The sequence below is a fragment of the Hordeum vulgare genome, chromosome 5H (assembly GCF_904849725.1).
Source record: "Hordeum vulgare subsp. vulgare chromosome 5H, MorexV3_pseudomolecules_assembly, whole genome shotgun sequence".
NCBI classification, from domain to species: Eukaryota; Viridiplantae; Streptophyta; class Magnoliopsida; order Poales; family Poaceae; genus Hordeum; species Hordeum vulgare.
This window is the reverse complement of record NC_058522.1, coordinates 350,095,436-350,116,281: the sequence shown is the minus strand read 5'-3', so window position 1 is coordinate 350,116,281 and position 20,846 is coordinate 350,095,436. Positions and strand designations below refer to the sequence as shown.

At 41.7% G+C, this 20,846-nt stretch overlaps 1 protein-coding gene and 1 pseudogene across 3 annotated transcripts; both read left to right on the top strand.

Annotated features, from left to right (window-relative positions):
- Positions 1-12,808: 12,808 nt before the first annotated feature.
- LOC123398731 (probable V-type proton ATPase subunit H) lies at positions 12,809-15,342 on the top strand. Of its 3 annotated transcripts, none has more exons than XM_045093184.1 (3): positions 12,809-12,882; positions 13,495-13,620; positions 15,166-15,342. In XM_045093184.1, the coding sequence occupies exons 1-3, from the start codon at positions 12,811-12,813 to the stop codon at positions 15,259-15,261; spliced, it is 294 nt and encodes a 97-aa protein (XP_044949119.1). In that variant the 5' UTR covers positions 12,809-12,810; the 3' UTR covers positions 15,262-15,342. The 3 variants fall into 3 exon arrangements, with proteins under 3 accessions (XP_044949119.1, XP_044949118.1, XP_044949117.1); XM_045093183.1 differs by having other exon boundaries at positions 12,876-12,957; XM_045093182.1 differs by lacking the exon at positions 12,809-12,882 and having other exon boundaries at positions 13,179-13,620.
- Positions 15,343-17,194: 1,852 nt separating this feature from the next.
- Positions 17,195-20,559, top strand: LOC123396697 (annotated as a pseudogene).
- The last annotated feature ends 287 nt before the right edge of the window (positions 20,560-20,846 follow it).

The following is a 20,846-nucleotide window of genomic DNA, read 5'->3' as shown; positions in this document are numbered from 1 at the left end:
TTGGCCATATCACATCACAATCATACCCTGCAAAAACAAGTTAGACGTCCTCTAATTTTGTTGTTGCATGTTTTACGTGGTGACCAAGGGTATCTAGTAGGATCGCATCTTACTTACGCAAACACCACAACGGAGATATATGAGTTGCTATTTAACCTCATCCAAGGACCTCCTCGGTCAAATCTGATTCAACTAAAGTTGGAGAAACCGTCACTTGCCAGTCATCTTTGAGCAAAGGGGGTTACTCGTAACGATGAAACCAGTCTCTCGTAAGCGTACGAGTAATGTCGGTCCAAGCCGCTTCAATCCAACAACACCGCGGAATCAAGAAAAGACTAAGGAGGGCAGCAAAATGCACATCACCGCCCACAAAAACTTTTGTGTTCTACTCGAGAAGACATCTACGCATGAACCTAGCTCATGATGCCACTGTTGGGGAACGTCGCATGGGAAACAAAAATTTTCTACGCGCACGAAGACCTATCATGGTGATGTCCATCTACGAGAGGGGATGAGTGATCTACGTACCCTTGTAGATCGTACAGCAGAAGCGTTAGAGAATGCGGTTGATGTAGTGGAACGTCCTCACGTCCCTCGATCCGCCCCGCGAACAATCCCGCGATCAGTCCCACGATCTAGTACCGAACGGACGACACCTCCGCGTTCAGCACACGTACAGCTCGACAATGATCTCGGCCTTCTTGTTCCAGCAAGAGAGACGGAGAGGTAGAAGAGTTCTCCGGCAGCGTGACGGCGCTCCGGAGGTTGGTGATGACCTTGTCTCAGCAGGGCTCCGCCCGAGCTCCGCAGAAACGCGATCTAGAGGAAAAACCGTGGAGGTATGTGGTCGGGCTGCCGTGGAAAAGTCGTCTCAAATCAGCCCTAAAACCTCCGTATATATAGGTGGGAGGGAGGGGGGCCTTGCCTTGGGGTCCAAGGACCCTCAAGGGATCGGCCGAGCCAAGGGGGAGGACTCTCCCCCCCCCCAAACCGAGTTGGACTAGGTTTGGTGGGAGGGAGTCCCCCTCCCTTCCCACCTCCTTCCTTTTTTTTTCCTTTGATTTCTTATCCTTGGCGCATAGGGCCCTTTTGGGCTGTCCCACCAGCCCACTAAGGGCTGGTGCGCCACCCTTATGGCCTATGGGCTTCCCCGGGGTGGGTTGCCCCCCCCGGTGAACTCCCGGAACCCATTCGTCATTCCCCGTACATTCCCGGTAACTCCGAAAACCTTCCGGTAATCAAATGAGGTCATCCTATATATCAATCTTCGTTTCCGGACCATTCCGGAAACCCTCGTGACGTCCGTGATCTCATCCGGGACTCCGAACAACATTCGGTAACCAACCATATAACTCAAATACGCATAAAACAACGTCGAACCTTAAGTGTGCAGACCCTGCGGGTTCGAGAACTATGTAGACATGACCCGAGAGACTCCTCGGTCAATATCCAATAGCGGGACCTGGATGCCCATATTGGATCCTACATATTCTACGAAGATCTTATCATTTGAACCTCAGTGCCAAGGATTCGTATAATCCCGTATGTCATTCCCTTTGTCCTTCGGTATGTTACTTGCCCGAGATTCGATCGTCAGTATCCGCATACCTATTTCAATCTCGTTTACCGGCAAGTCTCTTTACTCGTTCCGTAATACAAGATCCCGCAACTTACACTAAGTTACATTGCTTGCAAGGCTTGTGTGTGATGTTGTATTACCGAGTGGGCCCCGAGATACCTCTCCGTCACACGGAGTGACAAATCCCAGTCTTGATCCATACTAACTCAACTAACACCTTCGGAGATACCTGTAGAGCATCTTTATAGTCACCCAGTTACGTTGCGATGTTTGATACACACAAAGCATTCCTCCGGTGTCAGTGAGTTATATGATCTCATGGTCATAGGAATAAATACTTGACACGCAGAAAACAGTAGCAACAAAATGACACGATCAACATGCTACGTCTATTAGTTTGGGTCTAGTCCATCACGTGATTCTCCAATGACGTGATCCAGTTATCAAGCAACAACACCTTGTTCATAATCAGAAGACACTGACTATCATCGGTCAACTGGCTAGCCAACTAGAGGCATGCTAGGGACGGTGTTTTGTCTATGTATCCACACATGTAAATGAGTCTTCATTCAATACAATTATAGCATGGACAATAAACTATTATCTTGATACAGGAATTATAATAATAACTATATATTTATTATTGCCTCTAGGGCATAATTCCAACAGTGTGAAGTAAGAACATGACGATATCCACTGCGTGCCTTAGCACTCGCTGGACTGCATAAATCAAAATGTATTATTTCCAATAAGTCACTTGCTCGTTCCATGTCACTAGAAAATGAGGCCTTCAGTCATCTTGCCCATGTGGCATGATTTGCATGTCTCAGGTGATTCAAAATCAAGTGAGTCCAAAATATCCATCTGCACGGAGTCTCTTCATGCGTTTACACCAATAGGCATGGTTCGCATGTCTCAAACGATTCAAGAATGAGTGAGTTCAAAGATCCATTAGCATGGAGCTTCTTTATGCGTTTTACACTAATATGACTTAAGTGGCAGTGCCACAAATAAATGGCACTATCATTACTGCTTAGTATCTTTTGACATCAGTATTATGAACATGTGTATCACTATGATCGAGATTCAATAAACCATTCATATTAGGTGCATGACCATTGAAGGTATTATTCAAGTAAACAAAGTAACCATTATTATCTTTAAATGAATAACCGTATTGTAAGAAACACGATCCTATCATGTTCATGCTCAACGCAAACACCAAACAACATTTAGATTCAACACTAATCCCGAAGGTAAAGGGAGCGCCCGATGGTGATCACATCAACCTTGGAAACACTTCCAACACACATCGTCTCCTTGCCTTTAGCTATTCTCCGTTTATTCCGTAGCTTTTATTTGGAGTTACTAACATTTAGCAACTGAACCGATATCTAATACCCATGTGCTACTAAGAGTACTAGTAAAATACACATCAATAATACGTAAATCTAATATACTTCTATTGACGTTACCAGCCTTCTTATCTACCAAGCGTCTAGGGCAGTTTCGCCTTAGTGATCATTCCCCTCATCATAGAAGCACATAGTCTCGGGTTTGGATTCAACCTTGGGTTTCTTCATTGGAGTGACAACTAACTTGTCATTCTCGAAGTTTCGCTTCTTTCCCTTGCCATTCTTGAAACTAGTGGTTTTACTAACCATCAACACTTGATGCTCCATCTTGATTTTTACCTTCGTGGTGTCAAGCATCGGGAACAGCTCAAGAATCATCTTCTCCATCCCTGGTATGCTATAGTTCATCACGAAGCTCAGTAGCTTGGTGGCAGTGACTTTCAAGAACTATGTCAATCACTATCTCATCTAGAAGATAAACTCCCACTTGATTCAAGTGATTGCAGCACCCAGACAATCTCAGCATATGCTCAACGATTGAGCTTTTCTCATTTACTTTGCGGGAAAAGAATCTTGTGGGAGGTCTCATACCTCTCAACACGGGCACGAGCCTCAAATCCCAATTTTACCTCTTGGAACATCTCATATGTTTCATGACGTCCAAAACGCCTTGGACGCCTCAATTCTAAACCGTAAAGCATGACACACTGAACTATCACGTAGCCATAAAAAACGTGTACGTCATATGTTCACGACATCCACAGACGACGCTCGGGGGGGGGGGGGTAGCACACCGAGCGGTGCATTAAGGACATAAGCCTTCTATGCAGCAATGAGGACAATCCTCAGTTTACGAACCCAATCCGCATAATTGCTACTATCATCTTTCAACTTAGTTTGCTCTAGGAACATATCAAAAACAGGGGAGCTACAATGCAAGTTAATCACCTACAACATAATTTGCAAAGAAATTTTAACTATGTTCATGATAATGAGTTCAATTAACCATGTTACTTAAGAACTGCCACTCAAATTGACACCCCTCTAGTCATTTAGGTGGTACATGATCCAAATCCACCAACCAATGTCCGATCATCACGTGAGATGAGGTGGCTTCAATGGTCAACATGTCCATGTTGATCATATCTACTATATGACTCATGTTCGACCTTTCGGTCTCTTGTGTTCCGAGGGCATGTATGTACATGCTAGGCTCGTCAAGTTTAACCCGAGTGTTCAGCGTGTGCAAAACTGTCTTGCACCCATTATATGTGAATGTTGAGTCTATCACACCCAATCATCACGTGGTGTCTCGAAACGACGAACTTTCACAACGGTGTATACTCGGGAAGAACATAATTTCATCTTGAAATTTCAGTGAGGGATCACTTTATAATGCTACCATCATCCTAAGCAAAACAAGGCGCATAAAAAGTATTAACATCACATGCAAATCATAAGTGACATGATATGGCCACGATCTTGTGCTTTTGATCTCCATCTCCACAGCACCGACATGATCTCCATCGTCACCGACACAACACCATGATATCCATCATTGCACTGCCATCGAGGTTGTTGCGCCAACTATGCTTGTATTACTATTGCTACCTTTTTAGCGATAAAGTAAAGCATCACTAAGCGCTAAATAATTAAAGACAACCCTATGGCTCCTGCCAGTTATCGTAGCATCAACATGCAAGTTGATATTAACTATTACAACATGATCATATCATACATCAAATATATATCATCATGTCTTGGGCCATATCATATCACAACATACCCTGCAAAAACAAGTTAGACGTCCTCTAATTTGTTGTCGCATATTTTACATGGCTGCTATGGGTATCTAGCAAGAACGATTCTTACCTATGCAAAACCACGACAGTGATACACAAGTTGCTATATAACCTTTTCCAAGGACCACCTCTATCGAATCTGATTAACTAAAGTAGGAGAGACAGACTCCCGCCAGCCATCTTTATGCAACAAGTTGCATGTCAGTCGATGGATCCGGTCTCTCGTACTTGGATGAGTAAGGTTGGTCCAGGCCGCTTCATTCCACAATACCGCCGAATCAAAAAAAGACTAAGGAGGGAAGCAATCTGAATATCAACGCCCACAAACTCCTTTGTGTTCTACTCGAGATGTCATCTATGCATAGACCTAGCTCTGATACCACTGTTGGGGAACGTCGCATGGGAAACAAAAAAATTCCTACGCTCACCAAGATCAATCTAGGAGATGCACATCTACAAGAGGAGAGATTTTATCTACATACCTTTGTCGACCGCTTAGCTGAAGTGTTAAGAAACACGATTCATGTACTCGAACGTCTTTGCGATCCTATCACGATTCGTCCCGCGAACTCCCGATCAAGTGCCAAACGGGCGACACCTCCGCGTTCAGCACACGTACAACTCGATGATGTCTTAGCCTCCTTGATCCAGCAAGAAAGGGCAGAGTGGTAGATGAATTCTGCGACAGCGCGACGGCGTGACGGTGGTGGTGGTGGTTCTGCCCCGGCAAGGCTTTGCCTAAGCACTACCGGAAAAACTAGGGGAGAAATCGATCTAGGGAGAGAGAGAGGGGCGCCAAGGGCTTCATATGTGCTCTTGGGGCGCCCCTTCCTCTCTATATATAGGTGGAGGGGCGTGAGGAACAGCCCCTCCAAGCCCTAGGGCGTAGCCAAGGGGGGAGGAGGTGGAATCCTAGTCCCGTTCCTTCCCTTCCATACAAAGGTGGACTTTCCATCTTTCCCAACTACATGGGCCTTGAGGGACTTGTGCGCTTGGCTCAATAAGGCCACGACATATTCCCTCAGCCATGCAAACCCTTTAGACATGGTGGAATCCTTGGTGGACTTATAGACTCCTCCATAAGTTTCCGAAACCTTCTAGAAGCTTCCCGGTACAATATCGGAAAAACCCAAAACTTTTTCGGTAGCCAAAATATGACTTCCCATATATAAATCTTTACCTACCGACCGTTTCGGAGCTCCTCGTGATGTACGGGATCTCATTCGGCACTCCGAACAACTTTCGGTTACTACCACACATAACTCATTAATACCAAATCATCACAAATCTTAAGTGTGCAAACCCCGCGGGTTCAAGAACTATGCAGACATGACCGAGACACTCTCCGGCCAATAACCAATAGCGGGACCTGGATGTCCATATGGGATCCTACATATTCTACGAAGACCTTTATCGGTCGAACCATGATGTCAAGGATTCAATCAATCCCGCATACTATTCCCTTTGTCTATCGGTATGTTACTTTCCTGAGATTCGATCGTCGGTATCTCTATAACTAGTTCAATCTCGTTACCGGCAGTTGTAGGATCGAAAGTATGGGTAGAGGGGGTGATTACACCACTTGACAAGATAATTTTTTTGCCTTTTCCCAATTTTAGTTGAGAGGCAGCTATGGGAGTTATAGCAAGTCAAGTACACCCTACACATGTAGTTCTAAGAGTATAGCAGCGGAATGTAAAACATGCAATTGTAAAGTAGAGGAGTAAGGTAGGGAGATCAAACGCATGAGGTTGACACGACAATTTTTGGCATGGTTCCGATAGGTGGCGCTATCGTACGTCCATGTTAGTGGAGACTTCAACCCATGAAGGGTAACGACTGCGAGAGTCCACGGAGGGCTCCACCCACAGAGGGTCCACAAAGAAGCGGCCTTGTCTATTCCACAACGGCTTCCGTCCATGGAGGACTAGCCTTACTCATGGTAGATCTTCACAAGGTAGACAATCTCCTTGCCCTTACAAACATCTTGGTTCAACTCCACAACACGAAGTAGGAGGCTCCCAAGCGACACCTAACCAATCTAAGAGGCACCACCCTCCAAAAGGTAATAGATGTGGTAGATCAATGAACTCCTTTCTCTTGTGCTTCTAAAGATAGTCTCCTGAACACAAAATCACTCTCTCATAGAATATGCATGGGTAGGAGAGATTGATTTGGTGGAAAGCTGTTTGGGGAGGCTAGAGATCAAGTTTCAAATGATTGGATTGGAATATCTTGGTCTCAACATACGAGTAGGTGGTTCTCTCTCAGAAAATGGATCTGGCAATGAAGTGTGTGTTCTGAGTGCTTCTCCCACGAATGAGAGGTGGGTGAAGGGGTATATATAGGCAGCACACAAAATCCAACCGTTACACACAAAGTGGCAAACTCGATGACACCGAAGTGAAAAACTCGATGGTACCAATTAGCACAAAAAGTAGCAACTTTTGAATCTCGGTGAGACCGATATATGAAACTCGGTGGCACCAAAAAGGTGGCGAATGGTGAGATGGCCAAACTCGGTGGCACCGATACTAAAACTGGGAAATTCCGATTTTGTGTACCGAGGCACCCAAAAGTTGGTCACCCAAACTCGGTAGCACCGATATGGATTCGGTTGCATCGATTTGGTGGGAATGGCTAGGGTTTTTGTCTGAGGTCAAACTCGTTGGGTCCGAAATGCGAAATTTAGTGACACCGTATTTGTGTATATGGAATTTGAGAGAGTGGATATGTGGGAAAAATGAATGAGTATTTTGGTGGCTAACTTTGAGCACTTTGAGTAATCAGTTCATTTAACTACCTCACCCCCTTTTAATAGTATTGGCTTTGCTATGGACTCAAAAGTGATTTCTCACAAATATAAAATGAAGAGTCTTCTAGCTTGAAGCTTGAGACAATATTATTCCTTTCTTGCATCAAGGGGCATCTCCACATAAGCCTTTAGCCATAACATCTTTGGAACTTTTCTAAAATATACTTGGAAAACATATTAGTCCAATGATGCATATGCTGTGATCAATTATCAAAACCACACTAGGGAGCAATTGTGCTTTCACAAGTCTCTTTACTTGTTCCATAATATCCTTAGTCACATTGCTTGCAAGCTTCTTGTGATGTTGTATTACCGAGTGGGTCCTAGAGATACCTCTCTGTCATACAGAGTGACAAATCCCAGTACTGATTCACGCCAACCCAATAGACACCCTCAGAGATACCTATAGAGCACCTTTATAGTCACCCATCTACATTGTGATGTTTGATACACACAAAGCATTCCTCTGGTGTCCGGGAGTTGCATGATCTCATGGTCATAGGAACAGATACTTGACATGCAGAAAACAGTAGCAATAAACTGAGATGATCACATGCTACGTTCATAGCTTGGGTCTTGTCCATCACATCATTCTCCTAATGATGTGATCTCGTTATCAAATGACAACTCTTGTCTATGGTCAGGAAACCTTGATCATCTTTGATCAACGAGCTAGTCCATTAGAGGCTCACTAGGGACAGTGTGTTGTCTATGTATCCACACATGTATTTGAGTTTCCAATCAATACAATTGTAGCATGGATAATAAAATATTATCATGAACAAGGAAATATAACAATAACCAATCCATCATTGCCTCTAGGGCATATTTCCCACAGACAGCTGGCTGGGGAAGGCGGGGTTGTGGCGGCGGTGAGGGCCTCACTTTAAGGTGGACGATGGTGGATCGCCCGCGGCGGAAGTGTCATGGTAGAAGGTTGTCGACGGCGTTGCAGGAGGAAAGAGGCGGCGATGCTCAATCCGGTGGTAGGACGAGGCAGTTGGATCCGGTGACCGCTAGATGGGGTGGTGCAGGCAACACACCCTGCGGAAACGGTGATGGGGGGCGGCGCGACAGTCTGATCCGTGGATGGCGTGGGGGCGGGGTGGCGTGCGGTGAGCTTTGTGGCGGCAGCACAATCGGGGTGAGGAGGAAGGTGCAGGAGGTTGGGGGAAGTTTTTTTTATTTGTGTACCACTTCAACGGTTCGGTAGTTCAAGAACAACCCATCGGTCCCTATATAGGGCCGATGTGATCAAAATACTATTCTGGTTTTGGGATCAAAATAGTTCTACCCTAAATAAACACACTATTGATCCGCAGATCGTGTCCCCATACCTCCATGGACATGATACATGTGCCGGTCATCTAACTCTATACCTTAAATACCCGTCTTTACTAACACCTTCGGTGAAATATGTATGACTCATTGTAGTACAAATATGTATGACTCACTGTAGTACAAATCTATGTATTCGTAGCTTTCACCAAGCATGAAGAAAGGCTTCTGTCAAAATAAGTCTGATTACTCAGAAGCTTTCACTAAAGGCCAAACACTTTCATGTATGCATGGCTTAAAATTTGCTTCCGACAAACACTTGTATTTGCTTTTACCAAACACTTGCATGACTACTAAGAAAGAAAATGAAAGAGAGTGGCTTCCGACAAATGCATGCTTTGCTAGTCAAAAATGAACAAACCTTCCGCCATGAAATGCTAATTAGTGGCTTCCTTTCGCCAAATGTATGCATTGATTAGTCTGGTTGAATTAGTGAACTTTTCGTCAAATACATGATTTGCTAAGAGAAAAGCTCAATGCTAATTACCAGCCTTCCATCATTTGGACAAAAAAATGATAAGTGGTGGCAATTGATTGGTCACGTGGATGTCCTAACTCCCGTAAAGCCGCCTTATTTGTTTCCGGTTTACGGAAACAAACATCCAATTGGTTCACAAACAAATGTGAAACATTGGATGGCTTTCAACATGTGAACAATTAGGTCTAGAAGTTTGCAGTCTGTCTTGGAGATGGCCTAGCATCCTCAACCACCAACTATATTTGTCTATGATGAACCAACCTGTTGTTGGATGGATGGAAGGACGGTGTTATCCCTAGCCCATTGGGATTTAAATCTTGGTGCTCATATATTGTTGGATATATTTCAATATTTTCGGCGATGCGTGTTGTGTGGTAGGAGATGTTTCCGTCGATAACGAGACATCTATGATGATTTGGTCAATATCAAGATGAAATGCAAGCTCGCTCTCTCAAAAGTACTCACAGGAATAGGATATGTGTGTGTACTTTCATAGAGATGAGTGTATGCGTGTAATCGTCCATTCTTTTTTTTTTCAAGATTCTATGTTCTCCTTTTTTTTGTTGTTTCTTATTTTCTCATTGATTATTTATTTTATTTGTTTCCTTCTTCTTAAAGGGTAATAATAATCGACTAATTCAATCTACTTTATAAACTTCATTATTTTGATTTGTTTTATTTATTTTTCATTTTGTTTCTTCTTAAAGGGTAATACCAACCACTAATTTATTATTTCTTAGAAAATTTCATTCTTTTGATAATATTTTTGTTTTGATATTATTTATTTCTTTTTAAAGGGTAATACCAATGCACTTAATTCATTCTTTCTTGGAAAACTTTATTATTTGGGAAAATAGCTTTATTTCATTTTATTTCTTCTTATAGCGTAATACCAATCTACTAAGTCATTCTTTTCTACAAAACTTCATTGGTTAGATGATATTTTAGTTTCTATTTTATTTTCTTTCTTCTTAAAGGGTAATAAATGCACTTAATTTATTTTCCATAAGAAACTTTACTATTTTAATTTATTAATTTTAATTTAATTTTATTTATTCTTAAGTGGGAATACCGAAACACTACTTCTTTCTTATAGAAAACTTCACTATGATTTTCATATTATTCTAGTTTTCATTTACTTTCTTTTTTGTGGTAATACCAATGTCACTATTCATTCCTTCTTAGGAAACTTATTTTTGTGAATTTTTTACTACTATATAATTACTCTTGCATATTATAAAAATTACAAATCTGTGTACATTGTGTGCAAATATCTCATCTTTTAATATTATTTTAATTTTCTCTCTTCTTAAAATATAACATAAATGCCATTAATTAATTATTCTTTCAGAATCTTTATTATTTCGTTTTTTATTCTTATTTTATTTTCTTTGCCCTTTAGTGGAAATAAAAATTTCAAGAATTTAGTCTTCTTAAGAAACTTCATTTTAGTAAAATTATCATTGTTATATGCTTATAGTTGCATATTATACAAATACGCAATTTACATGTGTTGTCTGCGTTTTTTTTTATTATATGTTTAATCTTTTTCTTGTTTTAAAAGGGTAATACATATATCCCTAATTTCTTCTTCATTAGAAAGCTTCATTATTTGGATTTTCTTAGTTTTTATTTTACTACATTTCTTCTTTAGAGGTAATATGAATGCGACTAATCTATTTCTCCCGAGGAAACTTCCTTTTTGCAAAAAATACTATTCTATGCTTATTCTCGCATTTTATAAAAAACACAATTTTAGGGTAAATTCTGTGCTTATTTTGTAATTTCTTTCCATTTTAGTTTTGTTCCATTTTTCATCTTAAAGGGTAATACTAATCCCAATAATTCATTATTCCCAAGAAACTTTATTATTTCTAATTATTATTAGTTTTTCCTTCATTTTATATAAGGGTAATATCAATGCTACTAATTCATTTATTTTTCATAAAATTCTGTTTTGCCAAAATTTCACTATTATATGATTATTGTTGCATGTTACAAAAAATAAAAAATAAATTGTGTAAGTCATGTGCCAATTTTGTCATTATTTATTTCATTTCATCTTCCTTCTTCTTAATGGATAATATCAAAGCCACTAATTCATTATTTTTTTTAGAAAAGTTCAATATTTTGGTTTTTTTTTTCTCGAAAGGGTAATGTCGGTGCCACCAATTGATTCTTCCTTAGAAGACTTCTTTTTACCAAAATTTCACTATTGTATGGTTATTCTTTCATATTATAAAAAAGGTGCAAGTTCTTTCTAAGTGATGTGCAAATTTTATCATTATGTTCTTTTTTTTCTTCTTCTTAAAGGTTAATACGGATGCCACTAATTCATTCTTTCCTTCGGTAACTTATATTTTGCAAAATGGGAAACACTATTATGTTCCGTCTTTCATATTATATGAAAACGCAATTTATGTGTAAACTGTGTGAATGTTTTTTACTGTTTGTTTTACTTTAAATTTATTTTTATTTTTAATTTAAGGTTAATACTAATGCTACTAATCTATTCCTTTTTTGAAAACTTATTATTTTTTTGCAAAAGTTCCACTACATTATATGTTTATTCTTGTATATTATATATGTTCTATTTACAATAATTCTGAATTTTTGACCGAACCTGGAGATTATCAGTATTACTCTTAATTCCTTTAGGAATAATCTATGCAAATTTACTACATGAGGTTGAGCTTCTATGTTCAGAAACAGAATTTCTTTGTCAAATCTCAATGTGTATAGCTAGATTTGTCAGGATACAAAGCCATCTAGCCTACAACGCAGCCATCTACCTATCCCTACTAATAAAGCACCGACGGCTTCTGTCGTACGTTGCGGAGTTTTTGCAAAAAAGCCCCTGAGGTTTATCGAAATCAACCCGCGGTCCTCCCTGAAGCTCGGGCTCGTCTGCCTACGCGCGTGCAGAAACAGAGAGCTCGCAGATCTGTCCGACGATGTGAGCTTCGCAGCAGGGCTCCGGCGTGGCGAGGAGGGCAACGAAGTTCGGATCCACATGGCGGCGCGGGTCGGGGACGCCGCGGCGCTGCGTCGCGCGCTGGACGAGGCGGCGCTGGTCATGGCGGCGGGGGAGGCAGGAGAGGGGCTGGAGACGGTCCGCTGCGCCGTGGCCGCGGAGGCCAACGAGGCCGGGGAGACGCCGCTCCGGGCCGTCGTGGATAAGGGCCTCCTCGAAGTGGTGGTGGAGCTGCTCCGGCACCTCGACGCCCAGGGCGTCGCCGCAGAGGCCAACGAGGCCGGGAAGACGCCGCTCCTGGCCGCCGCGGAGAAGGGCCACCTCGAGGTGGTGGTGGAGCTGCTCCGGCACCTCGACGCCCAGAGCGTCGCCGTGGAGGCCAACGAGGCCGGGGAGACGCCGCTCCTGGTCGCCGCGGAGAAGGGCCACCTCGAGGTGGTGGTGGAGTTGCTTCGGCACCTCGACGCCCATGACGGGCGTCGCCGCGAAGAACAGGTCGGGTACGACGCTCTGCACGTCGCGGCCAGAGAAGGGCATCATGGTGAGACTTCCATGTTCACCACTTTGCTGCCTCCTCACTCCTGCTTGGGATTTGTGCCCTCTCTGGCCGCCCACGGTGAGTCTTCTCACCCTGAAACCTGATCGTTGATGCCTATCTAAGTCTGCTGAAACCTTTTTCTTTGGTCATGTCATTGTGCTACTCTAGGATGCAGTGAATTGACCTGGTACTGTTCAGACTGCAGCTATCACGGTTGGTTTCTTGTTAGTTAAAAGATGCCATGTTTCTGTGTGATAATTTAAGGTAGATTATAATCATTTATTATTCAGTCAAAAGGATGGACAACTGATTGTATGGCGGACAATTTCTGAGCAGGCCCATAATGCTTGTCGTCTGCTCTTTTAACTAGGATTGTTTTACCACGAATTATCTGCAAGCGATGCTGATCTTTGAGTTGCATCACATCTGTTAAGAGTATGTGAGGATGGTACTTGAATGTATGAAGATGTCTCCATGTGTAAGTGTAGGTACCGAGAAATAGAAGGGCAGTTCCCAAATAGCAGCCTGCATGATTTGCTTCTGTCTGAACTTGACAACATCAAGGGGAGATTTTTAAGCTGTACTATTTATCTAATTCTTGTTTTGTATTTCAAGGTTCTCAAGCGGGACATTCCATGGGAGACATATATGTCAACTAAGCTGATCACTTCAACATGCCTTCAGCTTTTGAGGCGTTATGACCACAAACCAGAAAGTCAGAGAGGTCCCTTGCTTGATGAGGTTGGTGGCATTATCATCTTGAATTATTTTTTCCTGTTGGTAAATAGCCTAGGAAAGCACCATTGCATGACTGCATTTTGTTTGCATATTAGGGCCTATTTGAACTGAAGAATTCTAAAATGCCAGAATAGGAAAAATTGAACACTGACGATAAGAGAGAATGTGCAGCATGCTAAATTTCGGTATCCAATTGCAGAATAATTGGATTTTTAGTTACATTAGAACCCAGGTTATCACTGCGTATTTTAAATTGATTGTTCATGGACAATGGCATCTCAAATTGGTCATAAACACAACCTACTTTTATACAACATACCAGTCAAGAAACAAAGGAAGAAGATCTGCCTCAAGGTGCATTGGGTCGGCGATGGATCTGTGTTAGGTATGAACTGAGATATTAATAATGTGTACTCCCTCTGTAAATTAATATAAAAGCATTTAGATTACTATTTTAGTGATCTAAACGCTCTTATATTAGTTTATGGAGGGAGTACATGGTTAGTCTATGAGTACAATTTTCCAGGTTATTTGGAGAAGGGAAAACAATAGAAACAATTATAAGTGATAAAAATGGATCGTTGCATGTGCTCTCTCTTTACACTAAGCAATGGATAAATATTCCAGCTTATTTTTCCTTGTGTATTTGCCCTCTTTTCTTGGTGGTTAATCTATAATTACCCTATAGTAATCACTTTCTAATTTTACTTCAGTAGGATTTAAGTGATGGAGTCCTGCTGCTAGAGGACGTGAGAGGCAGTCCTGTCGTTGGAAGTTTATTGTTCGAATCACAAGAATCTAGGAGTATATGAGTACATACTTTACTGACTTCTGTAGCTCTATTTGTTGGCACAACGGTTGATCAATTTTGAGATAAAGCAAAGTTGTTATCCGGAAAATACTTAGTTACTTAAAGAAGGTCCAGATAGGAAAAAATGTTGGCATAGTTTTCAGGTATGCTAGCATTCAGATGTACTTTCGACACCAGATAGCACATCAACATTTTGATACCTGAAGTGATAGTTGCACAGGAAAGGTGCCAAAAAATATTCATGGTCTCTTTGCTTAATTCTATGCTTCTCAAAATGCTTTAGGATATGCCCATAATATTAGAGTATGAATTGTTCTCTGAGCAGTTTGCTTTGTCGACCGTCACGGATAGTAATTCATTCGTTAATTTGATATATGTTCTGCATTTCTGACTGAAAGAATGGTATGTTTGACTTTGGCAATTGGAAACCCCATGTGTGTGCAGTTTTTACAGTCGATATAATTTGATCATACTGAAGGCAATATATACATGATGGTTGCTTCATGTAAATTAAATGGTCTGGGCAGTGTTAAATGTGAAATAGCTTCATGCGGCAAATGGCTTCACTTCTTTACATTCAAGAGATAAATCGGGGACGAAGCACAATCAGACCTCTATTTTTGCAAAATATTTTCTACCTTCCTTTGTCGTTGAAGTGTATTAACTTTCTTTCTTACAATACAAAAATGAAAAGTATTGTTTGATAAATTGTAATGGAATTTATTGTTATTTTTTAGGAGGATGACGATGCTGCCATAAACGTGTCTATGATTGAATCACGTGCATCCCAGCTCCAATCTTTTGCCCTCAATGATTTTGTTGCTTATGCATAGCTTCTGAAGGTCAATGTAGCCAGTGAGTATGCCCTTGAAATCAAAGTCCCTCATATTAGCATCATTGAAGGTTGATCCTGACAAGACAGTGTTTTTAAACTTGCAACTTTGATATCAGTTTTTCCAAAATTGGCAGCGTGTGTGAAGTTCATGCCTAAAAGTATTTGAAAGATAAGTGTTTATCTTTATGTTCAAAATGAAACAACAAAGGTATATCTGAAAAGGGTATGTAGTTGGGAGAAATCACAACAATATAGTGTGGTGAATAAACAAGCATTTTATGTCTGTCTATGATCGATGCAAAGGTACATATGAAAGGGTTGGTATTTGGAAGCAATCAAACAATGAACAAAGCAGTGTCATACATAACAAATTAAGTTGTGTAGTTATGTTTCTGATACCTTTGAAACTTGCACCAACAACATAGGCCTTGAACATGACAACTTCTGTCAAGTCAGCACTATCGAACTTTGTGTCCAACATCAAAGCCATAGATGGAGTCTTGCCTTTCAGATTATGTTTATCGTTTGCGAAGTTATAGAACCGGGGATGATGCATACCTACACCCCTGTTGCCTTTTTTTGCGAGTAAGACCCTGTTGCCTCACCAATTGTGTTGCCAAAAAATCCAGCCTCACATCTCTTTGGATTAGTTGTCTCCAACAACCAAAGCAATCAGGAAATAATGTTACGTCAGAAAAGATTTCTACTTCACAAACTCATGATCCCTCATATAGTAGCTCGGATGGTTAAATTGGAGCCACAAATTGCTGTTCATCAACTTACGGTTCAGCTTTTGTTCAATATTCAGAGTGTGTATGCATGTCAGTTCAGAAACTTCAGGTTTCAATATGATATTTCTTACTACATCTCTCAACTGACTTTATATATTCTATTAGTGTAATCAAAGCACACACTTCTGATTTATTTTCCTAAGTGAATGACTTTTCTTTTAATATTACGCGACCAAGTGAAAATGGAACACAATTATACATTTTACTTGCACTCTAGCATTTTCTCAGTAGTATTGCGCTACACATTACTGTATTCTCTCGTTGCAACACACGAACAATTTTCCTATCCTATTTTTTATTAATAAAAGAAATAAGTATTCTTGGTCGGTTATACTTTGTTACAGAAATCCCTTGATTATTTTAATAATAAATCTGTAGTGCATATATTAAAGTCGTGTATGAAGCAGTATGTGTGCGTTGTTTGGCTTCTCTAATAGGCCAGCCACATGAAAAGGCAAAAAATGGCAAGATGCGGATCAGCGTTTGGTCCGAGGTGGCGAGTGGGGACCTCCTATACCACGGCTTCAGCGTGCTCTAAGCCATCTTGCGTTTGATGCACCGCCCTGATGTGCCGGCTCACGACGCGTAACGCCAGCGTAAAAGTCCTAAAAAATGATTGCAGCTTTGAAGACATTAATTATTCTTTAAAAACAAAAATTTATTAGAATGTTATTTTAGAGAAATGTTCTATTTTTTACAAAACATTAATTATTCTTTAAAAAGGGTATATACCATTTTTTATGAAAATGTTAACTTTTATTATAAATAAGGAAATTCCCAAGTTTAAACTTATGATCAATGTTTATTAAAAATGAATATAAAAATGATTCACAATGATACATGAAGCAAGCTGTGCCTCATTATTTGCCTGGTGCAACGCACGGGCATTTGTACTAGTAATGCCTAAATAGTTCGTCTCCACTCGACGTGGAGTAATTGCGCACGAGCTCATATGAGCTTGTTATCTGCAGCGTTGAGTAGCGCATCAAGATTCGTGACATATATGTATACGCGGGCAGCAGGTCCGCTAGGAAAAGGAGCACTGTAGCGTAATACGTATGCGAGATAGCAGCTGGGTGGGCCTGTGTCGTAACGTTTGGGAATAGACGTTTGGGGCTGGCGGTGTGGGTCGGAATCGGTATCCACGTCTGGCCCGTGGACTAGGATAGTTTCTTCTGCATTAGGTGGGGAAAACGAGTGCGTTCTGGTTGCTTCGAGCGGACACAGGCATCCTCGCTGCTTTATCTCGTGGAGGCGGTATGCGGCGGCGGGGGCTAGCTTGGAGTTCTTGATGCAGCCAATACGCGGGTACGTGCGAAAGTCGCTGTTCCCCCACTAGTCCTTTAGGTCGTGAATCTGATCCATCCTTCCTATTTGGAATGGCCGTGCTTTGTTCTGTAGCAGATCCACTTCCCTGGAGGAGGTTAGGGAAAGTTTGGTCCCTCCGTCAGCGTCGGCGGAGCCGCCGTATGCTCGTGGAGGATCAGGTTGATTTGCCCGGAGGTGGTTTGCGTGGAGGAACTGGCGGTTGCGATAGCTGACGCCCAGATCTTGCCGAGCGAAGCTGCTACGGAGAGGAGGGAGAACTCGCCTCCTAGCTCGGAAATGTCGACGGGGAAGATGAATCCACGGGCGCCTGGGTGGACTAAAATGTTAGTGCTTGAATTTGCACCAGACTTTACACGAACAGTGGCATGTCCTGCTTTAGTCAGTTTTTTTATAAAGGTCGAGTGTTATGTACTCCCTCCGTTCCTAAATATAAGTGTTTTAAGCGATTTCACTAAAGGTCTACATACGGAGCAAAATGATTGAATCTATATTCTAAAGTATATCTATATACATCCGTATGTAGTCCACTAATAAAATCTCTAGAAACGGAGGGAGTATGTGAGCACTACTCCAAATTCCCTGCAAAAGTCCTTTGAAAAAAAATCCTGCATTAGTCGATTTTTTTGTAAGGACAAATGAATTGTATTTTTCCTAGTGGACTAAAAGCACCTTATTTTAAACGCGGAGTGTTTTAGGGGGACGAGATGAAAAAAAATTAGTAGAGGTTGAAAAATAGATATGTTTGAATGTAGTGTATCAGACGTTGAAAAAAGATAGATACAAACTGGCAACCCAAATTAGTAGGGACTGATTTTTTTTATCATGCTATCCCCTGAGAACACCTCGAGAACAGAGTGTACACGTGTATTATGAATCCCAAATTGTGTTATTAAAATTGTAAGACATCAGAATTGCTATTTGATTGCTTTGTATGTAAGGCTGTATCCCTTTTTTTTTCGTTCTACTACAGGTTGAGGATTGGTGCTGCAGCCCCTAGTAGAGCTCCTTGCGCGATTGGTGCTGCAGCCCCTAGTAGAGCTCCTTGCGCGAGCCGTGTCAGTGCTTTTGAGAAGGCTGTTCGTAACTACGCTGACAACCCAATCGATAGTGTGATTACACCGACTACTGGCACAACCTTCGATTCAGTCGGGGAGGCCTATGACTTTTATAATTTGTATTCGTGGGAGAAAGGTTTCGGGATCCGGTACGGGAAAGAGACGGCTAAATGTTGAGAGGACGAAATGTATGCAAGGAATAGTTTGTGGTTGCTCGGTGAGTTCTCAGATTTCCCATTCCATGCGAGTGGTTGGTAAAAATGGTCCCTCCTGCAAATGACTATATCTTTTTCGTAAACATGTTTTGCAGGGGAAAGCGGCCGTTGAGAACACAAGGTCATGTCGCTGTGAATGCCCTGCTCTGATAAGGCTTTTACGAGCGGAGGACAATGGTTGGTACATCGCAAAGCATAGAGATACACACAACCACTCGCTCTCCCCTAATTACGATGAGACAATGCATTGGCCATCGCACAAACACATAGATGTTTATACAAGAGACCTTGTGAAAAAGTTGAGGGAGAACAACATGAATTTGGCAAAAGTGTATATCATAGTTGGTCGTTTCTTTGGTTCAATGGAGAATGTGCCTTTCACGAAGAGGTTGTTGCGTCCTCTGTGTGGCCAGATTAATAGGGACCACGTGGAGGACGATGTAAGGAAGACAATGTATGTAATAGCGGAGGTTGGAGCTAAGGATCCACACTTTGCATACAGAGTCCAGGCTCGCAGTGAGGGTAGGATAAATAACGTGATGTGGGCATCGGAGAGCGGCATGCTTTAGTACTCGTTCTTTGACGACGTGATAACTTTCGACACAACTTACCGGATGAACATGTACGACATGCCGTTCAGACTGTTTGTGGGCGACGAGACATAAGAAAGCTTTGTGTGGTTTTTTTTTTTGAATTCATTAGGATGGTGTGGGGCAATCCGTCCGTCACGATACTGACAGGTACTATTTCCCCCCTAATTGTTGGTCACGGGTTCATATTTGGTGGATGATAAAAAAATGAGTCTATAAACTATGAGTGTAGACCAGAACGAAGCTACGGAGCTGGCTAGAAAGAGGGTTATGCCAAATGCAACACACAGATGGTGCAAATGGCATGTGCTGAAGAAGGCGGAGGAGTATTTGGGACCTCTGTACACGAAGAAAAGAGAATTCAGGGCTGAATTCTATAAAGTGATAAACCATATGCTTACAGAGGACGAATTTGAGAAAGGATGGGAGATGCGTACAAGCTTAAGGAACATTCGTACATGACACAACTGTATGAGATTCAGAGGAAATGTGCTAAGCCTTATTTCAAGGGAGTTTTTTGCGCAAAAATGACAAGTATGCACAGGAGTAAGAGTGCAAACCACAAGCTGAAGAACTATGTGCCTCCTGGCTCCCTCATGCATATGTTTGTCCAGAGCTACATGAGGCTCCAATTCGACCATGAATCACAGGAGAATTTTGAGGAGAAGCGCACACAAATTGTAACTATTTAGATCCCCTTATACGAACGGGTTTGTACATATAATTTGTTATACCCTTGGTATATGAAAATACGTCTAATTAGTGTTCTGTGTCTGTTGTTATTGATTTTTGCAGGGGAGGCCACTGTTGAGAGCAAACCTAGCTGTTGAGAGGCATCCCAGCAAAATATATACCAGGGCAATGTTTGAACAATTTGGACATATATTGTATGAGCGTGCGGCCTATCAGGTAGAGGAGATTGAGAAATACAAGACATATGTTGCAATACATAGTGAAGCAAAGAAGAGGAGGAAGTGGTGTAGAGTGTCTTACAAGGTAACCATGCTTGACTGTGGACAAGAGTTTGATTGTGAGTGCGTCAAGTTTGCACACATGGGGCTGCTTTGCAGCCATGTGCTGAAGGTTTGTGCCACATACCACTGTTATTTATTCAGTTCTGTTATGCGCATCTTTGTTGCATTTGTGGTGATAGTATGAATTTTGTGGTGGTTTTGCAGGTCCTAGACTTCATTCGTGCCAAGGAAATACCAGCAAAACATATTGTGAAGAGGTGGATGAAAGACACTAGGGATGTGCTACCTGCACACCTAGTTCAATATCAGAAGGACAACATGCAGAACAACGCATTCTCTTAGAGGCACTTTACAATGTACATGCATGCAATGGAACTAGTTAGGCTAGGAGACACAAGCGTCGAAGCGTACAATCGGTTGATGGATTTATTTAAATTTAATCTGTCGGTAATGCTGCCATTCGCAGAAACTAGGGATGGTCTTGGTCTTGAAGACAGGCTTGCGAACAAGGGTGGTGCGGTGAATCAGGCGACCCCAGGGGATAAGGTTCTAGAGCAGGTAGATAATGCGTTAGGAGCTTTGGCAGACCTTGCAGATAATGATTCTGTGTCGAGGACGAGCAACCAACT